General features: G+C 44.0%; 1 protein-coding gene across 2 annotated transcripts in view; it reads right to left on the reverse strand.

Annotated features, from left to right (window-relative positions):
- Positions 1–7622: 7622 nt before the first annotated feature.
- The window catches only part of RNF145 (ring finger protein 145), a 46937-nt gene continuing 35738 nt past the window's right edge, over positions 7623–18821 (reverse strand). For both annotated transcript variants that reach the window (XM_030283794.4, XM_012575156.5), the window contains exons 6-11: positions 18360–18535; positions 14766–14906; positions 13546–13728; positions 11759–11906; positions 10754–11110; positions 7623–9227 (exon numbers count right to left, since the gene is read on the reverse strand). In XM_030283794.4, coding sequence (XP_030139654.4) covers positions 8799–9227; positions 10754–11110; positions 11759–11906; positions 13546–13728; positions 14766–14906; positions 18360–18535 — 1434 coding nt within the window. In that variant the 3' untranslated portion in view covers positions 7623–8798. The remainder of the gene's footprint in view (positions 9228–10753; positions 11111–11758; positions 11907–13545; positions 13729–14765; positions 14907–18359; positions 18536–18821) is intronic.

Here is an 18821-nt window from a genome sequence, read left to right on the forward strand (position 1 = left end):
CCCAGCCCGCCTCACACGGAGCCCAGGTGCCGATTTGGGATGAGTCTGCAGCACACATGTGCAAGGTCCAGCTCCAGACCTGGCTCTGCACCCTCCTGGAGTCCCCCAGTGCTTCTCCCTGGCCAGCACATTTCTCTCCCTCTCAGGATTTTTCATAGAGGTGCACAGAGAGAAATGAAAGAGAAAACAATTTCTATTTCTGCTCCTTGTTTCTCCCATGTGGAATGTGTTTGGAGAATTGTTTACCTGGGGTGAGTGCTTGGTTGGATTCTGGTGAGGATTGTTTGAACCTGATGGCCAATCCAATCCAATCCAATCCAATGCAATCCAATGCAATGCAATCCAATCCAATCCAATCCAATCCAATCCAATCCAATCCAATCCAATCCAATCCAATCCAACCCAACCCAACCCAACCCAACCCAATCCAACCCAACGCAATCCAACCCAATCCAACCCAATCCAATCCAATCCAACCCAACCCAATCCAATCCAATCCAATCCAATCCAATCCAATCCATTCCCATCCAATGCAACCCACCTTTGGCTGGACTCTCAGAGAGGGTCACGAGTTGTGTTAGAGTTAAAAATAGAGAAAGTAGTATGTAGTTTTAGTATCTTCCTTTTTATATAGTATATTAATGTATTTTAGCATAGTTACAATAAAGAAATCATTCAGCCTTCTGAATTGAATCAGAAATTGTCATTTCTTCCCATTGGGTTCATTTACAATACTTCTTCAGGGTTCAGCCCAGAGGGGCACTCAGGGATGTCGGTCCTGGCTGATCCCAGGGTGAGCCACGGGAAGGATTGGCAGCCCTGTGCCTGCAGAGCCTTTCCAGGGCTGGGAGGGAAATGGAAAAAGCGTGAGGGCCATCTGCTGGGAGCAGGGAGGGCTTTCTGCTCTGCCCCGCTGTGCTCCGCAGCTTTGCCCGGGCTGATTCCAGCTGCAGGGACATTCTGAGACATGGGGATGCTGGAGAGGCCGGATTGACATCAGTAACACCTGGCACCTAAAAACACCCATTTTAAGGGAATTACACCTCTGCTGACTGTGCCACCAGGACACACAACACACAGTGTAACGATGGAACACGGGAGCAGCGGCTGCAGGACAAACCTGGCAGGGATGGCAAGTCTGGAGCTACAGGGGGAAAAAACCTCCTCAGCACAGGGTCAAAGCAGGAGTGGTTTTCTGCCCAGGACTGACTCCCTGAAATCAGCAGCCTCCAATTCTTTATAGCTGCAAGTGTAGAAAATAATTCTCTAATTTTAGTGTTTTCCCCTGCTGTATGACATTTCTACATAAGACTTTATTCTTGTTCATCTTTACATTTCCTGGGATTTGATCCATATTGATCCACATGTGCTTCCTCACGGGATTTTTTAAGGCTGCAGAAATGACAATTTCCACACTAGTTACAAAATAATTACCCAGAATAATTTAATAATGAGCTTTCCCTTTAAATTATTAACATAGGTAGCCAAGAAAATCGTCAATTTTAACAAGTTTAAATTCAAATGATAAATGCCAAATCTGTGTTAAATGAGACTGGCAAATTAGTAATTAAAATATTTATGCAAGAAGGCAAAAGATATTGTATTCAAGGAGCTGCAGAGCAGGCTCCCATTGGAGTATGTGACAGTGGCCTGTGTTTGCACATCCCAGTTTTAAAATCCTCTGCAAAGGGAAGAGGGGAAAATATCTGATCCCATAATTGCAGCTGGACAGTATTGACTGGCATCCAGTGGGATTTCACCAGAATCCAAGCAGTTCTCAGAATCCCTCTGGGTTTTACTGAGCAGAAATCCTGATCCAAATGAAATTATTTCTATCATACAAATCGTTATCTGTGGGAATCTCCAAAGGAAGGAATTGCCTTTGTGACCCCTCAGAGCTTTGTCACTGAGAGCAGAGTCAACTGTGCTGGCTTTCAAGGAAGGAGAGAAAAAATGCCTTTCAAGCTGCAAGAAAAGTACCAGTGTCAAAGGAGATTTCTGATGCCCTGCGAATGTATATCCCAATTTTCCAGCAAACTCGGCAGTGGATCAGCAGCGTGGGACGCTCCGGAGCAGCTCTGCTGACGATTTTGGCGGTGAATAACAATAGGAATGATAGAAATAATAGATATAATAGTAATAATGGTTATAATAGCAGTAGTAATAGCAATCTACTGGCCAGTCCCTCACCGCCCCGCTGCGGCAGCCTCCTCCTCCTCCTCCTCTTCCTCCTCCTCCTCCTGCCGGCCCCATCCTCCTCCCCCTGCTCACCCCCGGCACCGGAGACAGGGTCCAGCCTTCCAGGGAGCGACCCCGGGCTCTCAGGAAAGCGAGAGTCAGGGCGTGACTCCATCCAGATGTTGGTGCAAACATCTGTCGGGCAGGTGTTGCGGAGCTGGGGCCTCACAAGCGATGCCCAGAGAAAAGTTTGATCCCACAGAGTGAGAAAGAAGATCAGGGGAGCCAGAACCCACCTCAGCCAGCACAGCCCAAGCCCCCAAAACACAGCTGGATGTGGAGCACACTCGTGTCCAAAAGCAGAGGGAACAACTCCAGACCCAGCAGTGCACGGACAGAGCCGCCTGACAAACCCCCAGGAGGATTAGACTTGTGTTTTCTGTGGAGAACAGGCCCGTTTTTTGGTGAAAATGTTTCTGACAGCATCATTGCACCCTCCCTGCCCTGTGTGACAGCGGGGCACAGGGCGGGCACAGCCCAGAGCCCCCCAGCTGCACCCAGCAAGGACATGACATGCTCGCTGAAAATCAGTATTTTAGCACATCAAAGCATAATGAAGAAGCAATACTCCACCACTGTGTCTGAGGTTCTCCCCCACAGATTGTTTCCTTCCACCTGTGCCAGTGGAGGTCATTACCAGCCTTTGACCACATCAGCTGTACCCCACACTCAGCCACATCCACGCAAAGATTTTTATCTCAAAAACAAGATGTATTTTAGCAGGTAACAATTTTTCATTTTTCTTTACTTATCAACACGTACTTTCTAACACGGAGGGTCTTTGAGAAATTAATTTCCATCTGAAAACAAACAAGGGCTGAAACAGTTTACAAAGGAACCCATCTTTCAAGGACATTTCCTTTTAAATTGCACAATGTGGCTCTTAGCAAGGAAAATAAATAAAACTTAATCTCTCTGCATTCCAGCTGGCATTTTTCCCCCAAGCTAGAAGTGAACAATCAATTTAAAGAAAACTTAGACTATGGTCAATTAATAAACAGCATATAATTTAATTTATAAATACCAGATACTTATTATTCCATTTATTATTTTAATCCAATTAAATCAGTTTTTAGTTTTTACATTTTAAAATTCCTAGGAATGAAGTAATTTATCCACATTGCAGACCTGGGCTTTTCACATCTGTTGCTGCAAAATTCTGCAGCTCGTCTGGTCTCTGGCTGTGCTATTAGAGAGTGTTTCAGTTACCAGATTTATTTAAGGATGTGGATTGTAAGCCTCCAGGAAATGGCAACTACTGGGGAAATTTGTGTCTAATTACTTGTAACACAAAGAAATATTTTTTTCCCTTTTTTTTTTTTTTTTTTAATTTGGGTTGGTCATGTATTTAAATTATTTTTCTAGGGTGTCTTCTCTCTTTAACCAGGATGGTCTCCCTTAGGTTTGAGTGTGTGTGTCAGATGTTCTCTGAGTGTTGTTTAATGAGCTGCCAGCACCCAGCCCCTGCTTCTCCCCTTCCCTTTTCCTCCTGACTGTCATCTTCATCCTGCTCTTCTCTGCCAGGGAAAATAAGGAAAAACCCTCTGGAAAACAACTCATGGGCTTGTGGGGGAAGTTGTAGAGAGCCCACCAAGTCTAGCAGGGAAGTTTTTCCCTAGAAATGTTTGTTTTTGAGAGTGTGACCAATACCTTAGAGCCACAGAATGCATTTGCTGCGTGGTTTATCAGCTGGATCATAACTTCCCTTATGAAAAGGATGGAATTTCCCTGGCCAGGCTCTCCACAAAGGCACTCAGCATTTCCAGGCACAGCAGAGCTGCACCAAGGAGAGAAGCCACCACACCTGGCTGTCTAACAGGATCCAGGGAGTAAAATAGTCATAATTAAGAGAAATAAGCATGGCCAAAAAGAAAAATGGTATCTTTAGGGTGTGGGGTTGTGATCTTTAATGTGGCTGTACATGCATATCACAAAAATGGGGACCAGCAATACTGCCACACTCAGCATTGCAACACTGAGAAAAATGGGGTTTGAGGTTGCATTTACTGCCAGCTTCAAGCCAGCAAAGCCAAAGAGATTAGTGGGGAAACGTATTTGTCAATCTTTCCCACAAATGTTTCTGTGGGGCGACATCACAGGCGAGGCTTAGAATGAGCAATCCACACACAACAGCTCCAGGCACTGCAGAGACTGAAAAGCTAAAAAATCAAAGGTCTCTTCATACAAATTTAACATGCAGGAGGAAAAAAGCCAGCACCAATCCCTGGGCACCTCCACAGCCCTCCTGGGAGCAGCACAGACCTGCAGAGGGCCGCGGATTTTTCCTTCCTGAGACCTTCCAGCCCTGCACTCTGCACCATCCTGCTGGCTCCCAACCAGGGAGGCCTCCTGCCCTGACCCATCAAAATCCAGAAACGTCAGATCCACCCCCAAGTGGCTCCTTTCATTCTGAATCTTCCCCAAAACCAGAAAATGCTTCAAATGGCCAATTCTACCCAAAAGTGTGTGTGGGACAGGTGGGGCTTACACACTGCTACCACTATTCTTGTGTTTGTGTTTTATTTGCCAGAGAAAATCTGAATTTTGAACCAAGTGAATTCAAACTTCTTGCCTGTCCCTGCCAGTGAGGAAAAATACACAAGTCTGTTCTCAAACATTCAGACAGTTTAAGCCAAATTATTTTTGTCTATATTAGAAAATGATTAAGGCAACTTAGAAATTTAATTTAATCAGGAAAACGAGACTCCAAAATAAGAGATTTTTCCCATGGTGGAAAACCTTGTGCATTTCAAGAACTCTCAGCCTTGGCATAAATGAAGTGTTTCACTAGGAACAAGGAAGGAAATAGATTCCTCTGCTGCAAAACTGCCAAAAACCAAAGGAGCTGAGAGCAATGCAGCTCAAAGAGAGGCTTTCAAATCAAACCCCTCACCACAGACTTGTGTCTCTCCTCATGGAGTCATCCCACCTTGTTTAAATCCATTTATTTCCCTGAGCCCAGAGCTGGGACAGCTGATAGGACTGACCAGACACACACCACCACACCATGTGATCAGCGTTCCTATTTCCAACAAAAAACCAACCAGCCATAAAATTCCCAACTGTTCCCATTATATCACCTAGCTGGAAGCATCTTTTTGAGTCCAAATGTTCATCAATCACACCACCATCATGAGTCCACATGAAAACCATTTCAAGCCTCAGCCTACAGTTACACCCTGATCATAAACACTCCAAAAGCATTTTTTCCCCATTTACTCATGCACAGCTGCAGAGAAATAGAAAATCTACTCAAAGCAGTGTCCAAGAGGGAGTTCTGCACCAGACAGAGCACAGAGGTCAGGAGTGTTCACCCAGATGCTCTACAGAACACTGAGACAGACGGTTCATTTCATTCCTAACCTCCCTGCTCCTCCAGAGCAGCCTTCCCTCTTTTCCTCCTGTTCAAGTTTATTTCTTCTGCAAGATCTAAGCTGGCCTCCGTTTTGGCAGTTCTCACTTCATCCCTGAACTTCCTGACCTGCAAGATATGGCCTGCTTGGCTTATCAGGATTTATTTCCCACCCACCCCCATTCTTTGCAGGCATATTTTAAGTTTCTCCTAAAGCTAGCTGTCCCTAGTTTTCAGAAAATGGTATACTGCCAGTATTTCTGAGTTGCCAAAAACAAAAAAAAAAAAGAAAGAAAAAAAATGAATACACTCACCACTTCCTTTAAATTTTCCAGTCCAGATTTTACCAACCAGTTTGCTGTGCCTCATCACCCTGCAGCACTGGACATGCTCCACCTCACTTTGCTCTTACAACTCTTTTTACAAAAGTGTTGGCACCTTGTGGAGGTAACTTTCATCCTTCAAGCCCCATTCCTGTGAACTCTGTAAGCCTCTCTCAGTTCCCCTTCCTCTCCTTCCCCTCTTTAAGGTACCATTTTTTCAGTAGGAGGGCATCAGAGCTGTTTTTGTGTCCCTCTTTGCAGGGTGCAGGACTCCCTGAGCCTCCACGTCTCACAGCACCTTCTCCAGCACAGAACAGTCACTTTCGGGTCACTCCAGTGGGAATCCTGCAGCATCATTTTCCTGACAGATCACAAACCTTCCTGGTCTGCCAGGCTCCCTTCCAGTACCACATCCAATTTTCCATCCTGTAATCCTGGCAGGCAGTTTGCTGAACCTGCTGCTGGCCTCTTGGTTCCCAAGGAGCCTCCAGGTGCTCTCACCCACATTGCTGGAAATGCACAGTCCTTTCCTACAGCTCTGGCATTACCAATTAGCTATGAATAATTCAGGTTATGAATTAAAGGGTCTATGGCCAAGAGATCAGTCAGGCTAAGAGAAGGCTCCTTGGCAGCAGCAGTGAAAGCAAACCTTAGGGGTTTGTTACATTTTCGACACCACTTCCTGCATTTAGGAAAACGATGTGACAGTGTGGGATAGCAATGGCCCCGGGGTTCCTTCCTGCCCTCTGCCCCCAGGTGATCCCACAGGTGAGTTCCTCTCCCTCCCTTCCCTGAGGTCACCTGAGGTACCTGTGTGCCCACAGAGCCCTCCAGCCTCCCTCCCCAGGCTGACCAAGCCTGGCCCTTCCCACTTGGGTTACACTTGCTCCCTACCATGCAAGTGAGGTGATCCCATCCCACATTACTCGTTTCACAGGTTTATGGGATTATTTTTCCACATCCAGGGACAGCAAGCAGAGTTCAGGAGAGTATCCTTCAAACACATTCTGTGAATTAAGGGAAAGCCTCTTTCCCACCATACTAAGGAGCATCCTGTAACAGCCCTGCCCAGAAAATCCCCATTTCCTGACTCCGAAGACTTTTAAAGTGTGGCAAGAATAGAAACAGCCTAAATTATGTAGATGGAAAGCTTGGGCATGGACAAAACATCCTTTTGAAAAAGATTCAATTCCACAGAAATGCATGCATGCAAGAGCAGGACCCAGACCATGGAGTGACAGGAGAGAAGAGTACAAGAAAATATTCTCAGATTTCCCCCGCTCCCCCCACCTCCCCAAACACACCAAGCTGCTAATAAAAGTTCTGGGATGATCAGAGAAAGCACATGATAAATCAAAATTTCTGATTAATATGCAAGAAAATAAAAATGAGATACAGAATCAAAAGATGGCGTAACTCATGTTCCCATCCGGTCAGGGGGAAGAAGTGGATTTGGGGTTTGTTTGGAGCTCAGCAGCAGCCAGCACTGCCTCCAGGAGCAAATGTGCCTTTGGGTTCTACATTGGCCAAGATCTGGTGACAAGAAGAGGGGAGGGCAGGAGGTACCACCAGGACACAGAGCACTGAAATGGAAATGGGGGAGAACACAGGCATAGGGAGTTTCACTCATCAAGGGAACAGAGGGCTATTACTCGAGCCTCTCAACATGTACTTGTTGAATTTCAGTGCAAGAATCACATAACCAGGTGTAAAAATCTTCAAATGTAATTTATTAAGACATTCAGCTATGTCTGTCAGTCTACATCCAAATTTACTACTAAAAATAAAATAGTATCACATTTCACATTAGGAATACCGACTTTGAAAAACACTTGAGTCAAGCCTATCGTATAAATAAGTGACTAATTTCTCTTCATATCAAAATTCACATAAAAAAATTGCCTGCCCCCTACTCCCGCCTATTGCCCCACCCCAGTCCCTTGTTCTACTTGAAGCCATGATGAATGTAAAAATTTAAGTATGGACATGTCCTTGTCAAAGAAAAAAAGGTGCAAACCTATTAACAGCTTTTAAAAGTGGCATTTGCGGAGTCTGATCATACACAATAATGTACTCATTCCCAAAGTGCAAATATCGCCAGAGTTTAATACTGTTTTAATTCAGCTGCAAGGGTTAACATTACACAGCACAGTCCTGCAAGGCCTCTATCTGTGCCCTAAAACTCATCCCACTTTCCTCCTAAAGAGGCAAAGTGTTCATGAGAGCTTTAGTTTACTTCATGCAGCCCACACTGTGCCCATTATGAGCAAAAGTTTCATATACATCAAAATATTGACGACTCCGTCATAAAAGTCAAGAGTCACTATAGATTACATAAATTCAAATGCAACTGCCCCAAGAACATCCAAAGCATACACACGACGTATTAAGAGTGCTTCCACCTCCTGGTACAATCACTGCTGTTACATCTTTGATTTTTGCTTACGTGCCACAAAAAAATGTCAGCAACCAGAGCTGCCCATCTGCCAGAGACCGGCAACTCGTGGCCTGGAACGCCCCTCAGGACCTGAGACCTGGCTCTGTGCAACTCCTCTCCCTGACCAAAACCAAAGCAGCAGCCTCCTGTCCCTCTGGCCACAACATCTCACAGACCCCTCACTCCTCTCACCCCTCACCTACATCTTCAAAACACTCTAGCACTGCTATTTATTCCCAGACATCCTTCCTATGCCCACAGTTCAGAGAGCTTCTGGCGTCATTTCTACTACATCTCACTGGAGTTACCACTATCAAGCAGCCCATAAAAGTCAGCATGGGATATTACATTTTGACCAGCATTAATAGCTACACTTCTTTCACAGCTGTGGAAGGATTGGTTTTCTTCTGAGTCAAACGTGGATCTCTGAAATGTGTTTGCTCCCATGTCAGAGCTGGACACAAACCCTCAGATCTCGAGCAGAGCACCCCTCTGGGGCTGCAATGAGTTCTGCAGCACAGGCTGCTCCCTGGCTGGCCTCGCAGGGGCTCGTGTCACTGTCCAGGCTCTGAGAACCCCCCGGCTGGGCAGAGGCCTCGGGGCTGTCGTGTCCATCGTGGCCCCTGCTCGGGCTGTCCTTCACGCTTGGCCTGTGCTCACACTCAGCACCAGGCTCAGCTGCATCTCCAGGCCTGGGGTTTTGCTCTGCACTAGGATTTGGCTGCTGCACTGGCTCTGGTCCCAGTCCCGGCAGGTGTGAAGGGCTCTTCAGTTGGCAGTGGCACAGAGGGCAGGTTTCTTGCACGTACAGCCATTTCTTAAGACAACCCGCATGAAAAAAATGGCTACATGGAGTGATTACAGCAGTTTTCATATCCTGAAAGACACCAAAAAAAAAAAAAAAAAAAAAAAGAAAAAAGAAATACATTATTATTTGTAATGCCATTCCTCTCCTCTCACCTCATACATCTAATGGGTTCACCAGGCATGGAAGAGACAGAAGCAGCCCACAGACAAGAGAACGCTCCTTCCTTCACACACACAGTGTTTCATATGTGGAGCACCTGAGGGAGCTGGGAAGGCTCAGCCTGAAAAAAGGAGGCTCAGGGGCGACCTTCTGGCTATGCACAACTCCCTGACAGGAGGGGACAGCCAGGTGGGGCTGATGTCTTCTCTCAGTGACCAAGCGACAGGACAAGAGGAAATGGCCTCAAGCTGTGGCAGGAGAGGTTTGTTCTGGCCATCAGTAAGAATTTCTTCACAGAAAAGGTTGTCAGGCATTGGAGAGAAGGTGATGGAGTCCCTGTCCCTGGTGGTGCCCGAGGAAGGCCTGGACATGGCAGTCAGTGCCATGGGGATCAGCCACAGGCTGGACTCGATCTTAGAGTCTTTTCCAACCTTAATGATTCTCTGATACACACATAGTTCAAATACAGGCCAGGTCTTGCTTTTTTTATTACAGCATTAAAAATTAGGCAAAAAACCTTTGTTTGTAAGATATTGTTAAACATATAATAATATATAATAATAATATCCTTTTCAGGATGAGAATCACAGGACTGGTTGGCTCAAGAAACAATCATGCAAGTAAAGACAGCACAATGACAGATACAACATGTAACAACACCAGAAATTAAGTGACACCATGAACTCTGCCAGCTGAGACCCACATAATACTAGTCTGGTGTTTTGAACACTGTCATTCAATCTGGCAGTTTTACTCTTCAAAGAATTTCTATCAAGTTTGGAGCCAATCCAATCCCACTCTTAACTGCACACTACTAATGTTAGAATGATTCTTTCACTGTCACACATAACTACAATTTCTATTCAAGAGTAAGAGACTTTGGAGCTGGAGCGTGATAAAGATATTACTTTCAGCATTAATGTCTAAGGTCCTTACATCTGCTGGCTTATGTTAGCAAGACCCTTAACCTTTTGGTAATTAGGTTTCTGCTACAAAACTGACACTGCACATGAAGCAGCAATGTCTGTAGAGACAGAGCTATATCTACAGAATAGTAACAGATCAGCTACCAAGAACATGTTGTCTTTCACTAACAAAATCCTCCAGTAATGAAGAAAGGGAACATTTGCTGCTACTACTGAGACCAGCTCAATCCAAACATGAGTGGTGTCAAAGCAGCTTAAGGACAGAGTCTGCTGTGTAACTGGAATAATAAAAAAAGGCAGTTTAAGCACATCCAAGCTCTTCATTCCTAAGAATTATCTTGGTGACAGCACTCCAAATCAATTTACACAAAGCAGAAGACTGGGTGATTCCAGTAACTTACTGAGTGCAGTATTATTCATTACACAAGTCACTTAATTTATTAGCTGAAGACTGAAGTTCATCTGGGGGCTTTTCAACTTGAGCCAATCCTTTGACACTTCCATTCCTACCTGGTAGCAGATGGCACAGATGTCATTGTGCTGCTCCAGCTGCTCCTTGGTGGCCACGGGCAGAGATTTTATCTTATTCACAGCATCTCTGCGAAGGAGGAAACTCTTCCAGCCCAGCTGGGCCCGCAGCCACACGTTGTAGTAGGAGTGGATGAAGATGATGACGGAGCCCATGACAGTCCATTCTCCAAAGATGGTTTCTGAGACTCCATAGGCCACCACGCACAGAGCCACCAGGAACTCCAGCAGCCGGTAGGTGCCGTTCACGTAGTAGATCACATCGTCCATGTTCTCCACTGGCTCTTTCCTGAACTCCTCCACCATGAACAGAACATAAATGAAGAGGGTCCCAAGCACCTGTAACACAGTGCAAGAGCATGAGCTCAGCTTTCTGAACTGGAGCTTGAGTCATAGAGCTCTGTCCACACAATGCTCCCAAGCTGCACAAAGGGCAAGCCCCAAAGTATTGGAATTATTGAACTTCAAGACAAATAAAAGTTGCTCTTTCTTGCAAAGCTTGCTCCCAAGTACTTCCTCTTCTTTACCACCCTGAATCCAGAACACAGCTGAGTTGATTAAACAAGAGCACCGAGCATTTTAAGGGGCAATTAAAAAAATATAATAATAAAAAGCCCAAGTAATAACAAATACTTAATAGTATAAAACATGTCCTCTATTTACACTACCATGTTTCAAACATCAAATTGCTTTCAAAGAGTTATAGCTAAGTAATGACACATAAATGAGTACTCTGGGAAAAACTTTTTTACTATGATAGTTACACACACTCAAAAGCCTTACAATTTGAAGTAGATTCCATTCACCTCTGTTCTCAGCCCACCCAGGAGCTCCTCAGCCTGAGGTACAGGACACAGAAAGAGATTTTTTATCGCCCCTTGTAATTCTGCCCTTCTCTAATCCCTGTTCTTTTCTCATCATGCATTTTCCCCCTTAGAATAACAGGATCACAGTCAATGCAGGGGCTTCACAGGGCTGATTTCTTACCTGAAGAGAGGTTAAAATACTGCTGGAGATAATGATCAACAGCCAGAAATCCATGTGGAAAAACTGACAAATCATGTAGGCCATGTACGCGGGGAACACGAGTAAGAACAGACAGAGGCTGACTGCTCGGAAGTGCTTCCACAGACTCCTGCAAAACAACACAATAGGTTTTTATTTTTCAAGTCAGATTTGAGTGTCAGAATAAGAATAGAATGACTGCTGCATGTAGGCATGTTAGATAATTGCTCAAGGCTTTAGCTTGTTGAAAGGAGTTTCTATTTTACTTGGGCACAGTCTCATTCCCAGCTCGCACACATGCCTACAACTGTGGAAAGTTCTCTCTCATCTGACCTTTGCTGTTTTCAATAGCAAGACAAAAAATAGAGGTAAAATAAGTACTTGAGATACTGAATGTTACAGATGGAAGTCCATTAAAATAAATTATTAAACCTGTAACTGTTTGGGCACTTCTCTAAGCAAACACGAGGTCTCCAAATTAAATAATTCTTGCAACTCTTCTTCATGTTTTTGCTAATATGTGTGGGCCAAAGCTACTTCCTTTCATCACCAGATTTAACCCTCCTGCCTTTAGAAGTATATTCCCCAATTCAGACATCACTAAAGAAGAAATGTAGCAGGACTTGAACATTTATCTCTGCCAGTCCTTACTCTGCTCCTATCATTTACTTCTTCCTAATCTCCTCCTCAACCTAAACACACCATCAATCTTTTTACAGCCACCCATTTGTGAAGGCTTTCAGAATATCTCCAGTAATTTACTATGCTTCCTCTACTTGTTCCTCAGGTTGTATTTTAACCTCACTTAGCTCTGGAGATGAGGTACAGAGAAAGTCAAACCATTTGGGGGCACAGGACAGCAGCACAAACTGATTAATTCAATACAGTCTGAAGAAACATCAGAGTGACTTTGAGGTCTGCAGTTCTGTGTCTGTGGGTGAGGGAGGAAGGGAGAGCTGAAGTGGAATTTATCCTGTTTCTTGCTGATTTAGAACTCCCTGGGAGATTTGGCAGGAGTTAAAACTCACTATCCCCACAGTCTGCTTGTTTAAGCTGGGCAGATGCTCCTATCCTGGTTCTGCTCCCCTTCCCTTGTTTCTATCCCATAAGTTAACTTGCTGCAGGCAGAACATCTCCAAGCTAAACAAACTCTACACACAAACAAACCTCCTCTGCTCATTTCTTCACTCACAGGTTACAAAAAGGGAAAAGACAAATGCAAGTGACAAAGATAAGAACAGATTCATATGAGAACACCACAGAGCATCAACACATCTCTTCAAAACACAAATGAAACTGAACAATCCCACACAATCCAAACATGTGGGACACTAAGGCAAACCTTACACCTCTTATTTTGTGCCAGGAAACCATATTATTTGGGGATCACAAAAAAAATAGATTTTACAATATGTAACACAAGGTCACTCCTAGAAACTTCCCACCCTCAATAGCTGTGTGAGATCACTGCTTTAGAGGGAAACTCACCCAATTGCAGAGGAGGTTAAGAAAAACCATTCTGCAAATCCACACAATAGAGTGTGGGTGGGGAGAGCACAGTCCTGGATTTGCTTAACTGGAACCACAAAACTAGAGAACTTGGACTAGAAAAGAAATCTGCATACAGAAAAAAAAAAAAAAAAAAAAAAAAAAAAAAACCAAAAAAAAAACAAAGGCAACTTTACAAGTACTAAAAGCCATCAATTACTAGTTTATCACCTCCTAAAAGAACATTGAGTAACTCTCAGTTTAGGAAACCAGTCGCTTACTTGTCCCTTGAGGCTCCCAGTGCCAAGACAATGGGATCAGCAATTTCCAGCATGGACTGAAGGATGGATGCCACCACAATGAAAAGAATAATACTGAGCAGGAACGCCCGATGCACAACTTGGAGCTCAATCAAACCTGTCTGCACAGCCAGGATCAGGAGTGTGACTCCTTCAGTCATCCCCCTGCAGATCAACACAGTCAAAAAAAAAACAATCATCTCTGTGTCAATGTTGGTTCAAAAGTACATCTAGAAACACCAAGAAATAAACTGTCTGCTTCTGTCACAACCTTTCATATGTCACTGGTTTCAGTGCTGTCCCTTGGAAGGCTTTAACCAGGGAGGGATGTTTTCAGAAATGCTGAAGTGCTGGGCTTATAAACAGCAGATTTTGCTCCTGACAAGCAGCATTTGTGCTACATCCAGCTCAGACACCACCCAGCACAAAGCATTTTAAGGACCCAGTTTAGGCAAATTACCAATTTTGCCATTTTTCAGTTTATTCCCCCATACCTTAACCAAAAAGGAGCTATCCACTCCTTTCTGTCTTGGAACCTCGGAGTGACTTTAATCCCTCTGAGGATCACCACAACTATTTGATGCAATAAAGTACATACTTCACCAAAAGATGTTTTTATACAGATTACTCTTATGCAGACTCTTTCTGCTTTTGCATCTTGGAATCCAAAATGTAAAACATTCTTTTGCAAATGGTTTCAAGTCTCTACAGAGAGTTATGGGCTGGAGTAACAGGAAAGGCAGTGTCAGCATCCCAATTTCATATTAGACAAGTTGAGACAAGCCTGAGAAAAGGCATTTTGTCTATTTCCCATAACAATTTACAAGCAATCCATACAATGCTGTGTTTTAAGTCTCACAGATTAGTAATGTTTCATACATGATTAGAGGGGACATGAGGAAATGAAAATACAAAGTGTTTATATTATGCAAGCATGTGAAAATTTTTCAGTGACTCATGAAAATAGAAGCGATTGTAAATCCCAAGTAACAGCCCTGAATCTGTGCAGAAATGAACCATCTCCCAAGAAGTCTGTGACAAGTATTTTCACCTCAAATATTTTCAACGCACACACAAACTGGCATACAAAAAACCTGTCCAAAGGTCAAGAGTCAAAAAACTGCCATGCCACCCCTGTATTTTTATATAAATCCCCTTTTTATCTGTTTCTTTTCAGACCCTAGGCACAACGAGGCACTTACCTGTTCATAGCAGGATCGTTCATGAATGCTCGGTAACCCTGCAAGTAAAACTTGCAGAGAGTCAGAACTCCCAAAGCAACAAAAGAAACTGTGAAGACCAATCCCAGCAGTGAGTATGGAGTGCTACAGCATTCGGCAATACTGCCAGGAGAGAGAGGAAAACAAACAAAAAGAAAAGGTTGATCAGTTAAAAGCAATGTGATGAGCTCCCCCCTTGTCCTGTTAACTGTGCAGGTTGGTTTTAAAGCAAAATTGGATGGTTTAATGAAAATGTTAAAAGTTCTACACTGCCATTAAGTCTTCCAATAAAAGAAAAAGATGAGATGGATTTTATGACTTCATTCCAAGATACAAGTTCATGCAGCTCCACCTTGGAGGCAGGGCTGTGCTGTGACATCCCTGCAGTCCCCTGGACAGGGCCACGCGGTGGCACTGTCCTGCTGCCGCTGGGAGCCACCGGCCAGCCAGAGCCCGGTTTGAGCAGATAAATTCACTAAGGCATGTTCTCCTCCTGTCCATAATAATGCACACCAACATCCAACTAATAAATCCTGTTGGGAGACTGGGGCTTTTTCCCCTATCAGGGTCAGGTGGGCAGCACCTGTTTTTGGAATGGCTGAGCCTGAAGCAGCAGGAAAAGACAGCAGAGAAGGCTCTCCTTCAGCTGGTTTCTTTCTCTCTTTTGCTACAGCAAAGTCCCAGAGATCAAGACCCCAGACTTCATTTGACAGCTGCATCACCCACTTTCAGGCTGCTCTTCTACTGGCCCTGGAACTGTGTTATTTCAAGCAGCTCAAGCCCCAGAATGTGCTATGGGTTCAGAAACACAGCACTGCAAATGCCAGGTAAAGATAAAGAATCAGCTGTCAGCCAGGGCTTACACATCTGGAAATACTCATATGCATAATCCAAGGTAATACACTGAGAGATTCATTAAAAAAAATAAACTTAATTTGTTCCTCAGGACAGTAGTCTTGAGAGAAAAATTGCCATGGTCAAACCCATGTCCTGCTAATTAACTGAGTGATGAGTGAGGCAGCCCAGTGCTCTGACAAAAGAGTTTTGAGGAAGCACATGCTTCAAAAATAAACAAAGCTCATCCAAGAGACACTTACTTTGTCTCTTTTAGTGACTATTTAAACCTGAAATATCCTTTGAAAGCAATTCACTGCAGAAAATGTTGGTATGTTTACATATACTATTTACAGTACTTCCGGTAAGCCTTAAAATTCTGCCTGTTTACCAAGCCAAGGGGGGTTGAAAAAGCTTTTAGATGTTCCTGCTGATCAAGATAGTGAGAAACAACATATAAAGCAGTTAAGTAGGGTATTTAAGGAACTCTAAGTTTTGGTTCAAAATAAACTACCAATAATCAAGAATCCGGTTTTTAGTGCTTTTTTGTCAGAGCAATGTTAGGACTCTTCTTAAAACTGATCTACTACGCAAGGGTCCCAGAGGAGCTTATGAGGTCAAGAGATGCCTGGGAAGCTTTACTACGTATATGTGTCAAGCACAAGCTTATAAATTATCCCAAAGAGCTGAACTCTTCATGGTTTCTCAAAAATCACAGCAGTTACAAATCCATGGAAAAGATTTTGAGAGGAACAAGAACAATGAAAGGTACAAAATAGTTTTAAACAGCAAATAACAAGAGCTTCCCAGTCTGGGAAGAACAGACTTAGGTTACTCTCAGTTTTCAAGAAAATAACTTGGTATCCAGGTCTCCCCTCCCCAGTATATGAACTGAGAGGAGCTGAATGAAATTATATGGATTCAAGCAATCAAAATGGATTTTTCATTATAGAGATGAGGCTGAGCTGGGAAAACACCTTCCCTCAGGATCCTCCAAATGACACAAGTGTACAAGGCAGAAACCACAACCTGATGGAAGGGTTTCTTGAGGGTTACTGAAATACTTATTAGCCACATCCAGCTAATGCAGTCTGACAGAAGTTGGATGCAGGACTGGATGAGTCCTAGGAAGCATCCTGCTTGTCACACAATGGGTGTGTGTCCTTCCAGGAGCTCATCTGCAGCCACTGCTGGGAAGAACTGGATCCCAGGCTCCTGGTCTGATCCAGCACAGCCACTCTGAGCTCCTCTTGGAGTCAAACACTGCTGTTGTGTACACCCCAACTGCTCCCACCTGAATTCCAGCCCCACTGTTTGAAGCAATTGTTCACTGACAGGGCACAGATGCAGAATTCACTTGTTTTCACAGAAGAGCACATCTTTTCTTCCACTCTGCTAACAGCCAGCACTACGTTATTACTTAACCTGACAAGGTACTTCAGCTCCCTCCACAGAGTCAGAGCCTGTTATTGATACCATCAGAGTTTGTTTTTATGATAAATCAGTATTTTGTCCCTGTTTTGCCACAAATAGGAGAAGTATAACAATTTGGTGTAGGAATAACCTCAACTTCAAGGAAAAGGACTGCTTTGCCTCTATAGTAACAAAACTAAAATTGCAGAAGAAATGAACAGGAAGAAAAAATTCAGACCCCGGTGGTTTAGTTAATAAGCAGGAACAGTCAGTGTTTCTGCATAATGCAGGGTGACACCATAAGCAATTTTAATACTATATGCAGTATAGATCCTTGGCATTTCTCCTTAATGATAATTAATTTTGACAGCTTACAGGATAGCACCACAGACAGATAAAGCAAGGCAAGAAAAAGCCCAGCAACTTGAAAACTGCAGTGATGAAGAAGTTACCAATCAAACAGCAGAACTAATGATGTATGATCCCTAAAGACTCTGTCCTGTGCCAGCGGTTGTGTTTAGACAACTATTACCCCTCTTTTCCACATCCCACTATGGCACTGTACCTGATCTGCCTAACCCAGCTGCTGCAGCACCCCCAGCTCCTCTCTGCCCTGCATTCCTGCTCCCTCTGTATGATCAAAACCCGAAAAGGGCATGTATGTTCCAGCCAGCAGAATCCCTCAAATGCAGCCTTTCAGTAACAGCTCCACACAGATCTCTAGCCTTTGTATTACAACCTTTAAACTTTATAAAACTTTATAGCCTATAAAACCTTTTTATGTTTTTAGGAATCTTTTACAAATCTGGTATCTTTCTGAACTTTACACCTCTGCCACATTAACCACTGGGTTCAAAAGTTGCTTTGGGATTTGGGTGCTTTGGCTGCTTGGATGAACTCAAGAATGTGTCCCACACCAAAATGACGAAGTAAGTCATCCAAAGCTCAGAAAGCAACACAATCATGAATAAGATATCAGATGGACAGAACTTCATCTGAAATATCTCAGACTTAAAATCAGTTTATATACTGAAAACAAGTTCTGGACCAAAGTTCTAACTATGGCTACTCCTTCCTCAAAGGAATATTTTGCTTCCTTTGGGAGCTCTCCCATCGTTCTATTAATGTCTGCTCTGAATGGGATCCCTGCCTATACAGGAAAAGCTTAACAGGGTTCATATGCTTGGTCACTGCAATAAGGACAAATATTTGTTTGGTATCCAAGGGCATTAAAGCCAATATCCATATCTCATCTCTAAAAGAGCACAGATACTCATTTCAGAAGACAGTTCAAACAGAAATCCACCTATCTGCAGGCTCCTGAATTACCTGGTCAAGAAGAGGAAGAGGAGCCGCTCTCTGGAGGCAGGCTGGTCCCGAGTACTGAAATAGGAATAGATCTGAAGAGCAAATAAGACGAGCCAGAACACCATGAAAAGCACTGGGACCACCAGCTGGTTCCACAGAGACATTCCCAGTGCCAGGAGCCCATACACCTCCACCACCTGGGAAGATACAAAAAGAAAATTTGTTACTGAGTCACAGCACTTGGGATTTGATAACAAAAGGGAAGCCAACAACACAGTCACAAGGAAGGCAAGGATGAGCCAGGTGACATCAGCCGTCCCACAGGAAGAGAGGAGATACATCAAAGCACAGTTTGACAAAGGCAGAGCTCATGTTCAGCACTGACATTTCCAGTCTGTCTGGCAGGAGGCACAAGTACCCGACTTCAGCAGCAATCCCTCAGACCAGCTCAATGCCCATTCCTACCAACACCTGGCTCAGAGC

This window comes from Taeniopygia guttata, chromosome 13, assembly GCF_048771995.1.
Source record: "Taeniopygia guttata chromosome 13, bTaeGut7.mat, whole genome shotgun sequence".
NCBI lineage: Eukaryota > Metazoa > Chordata > Aves > Passeriformes > Estrildidae > Taeniopygia > Taeniopygia guttata.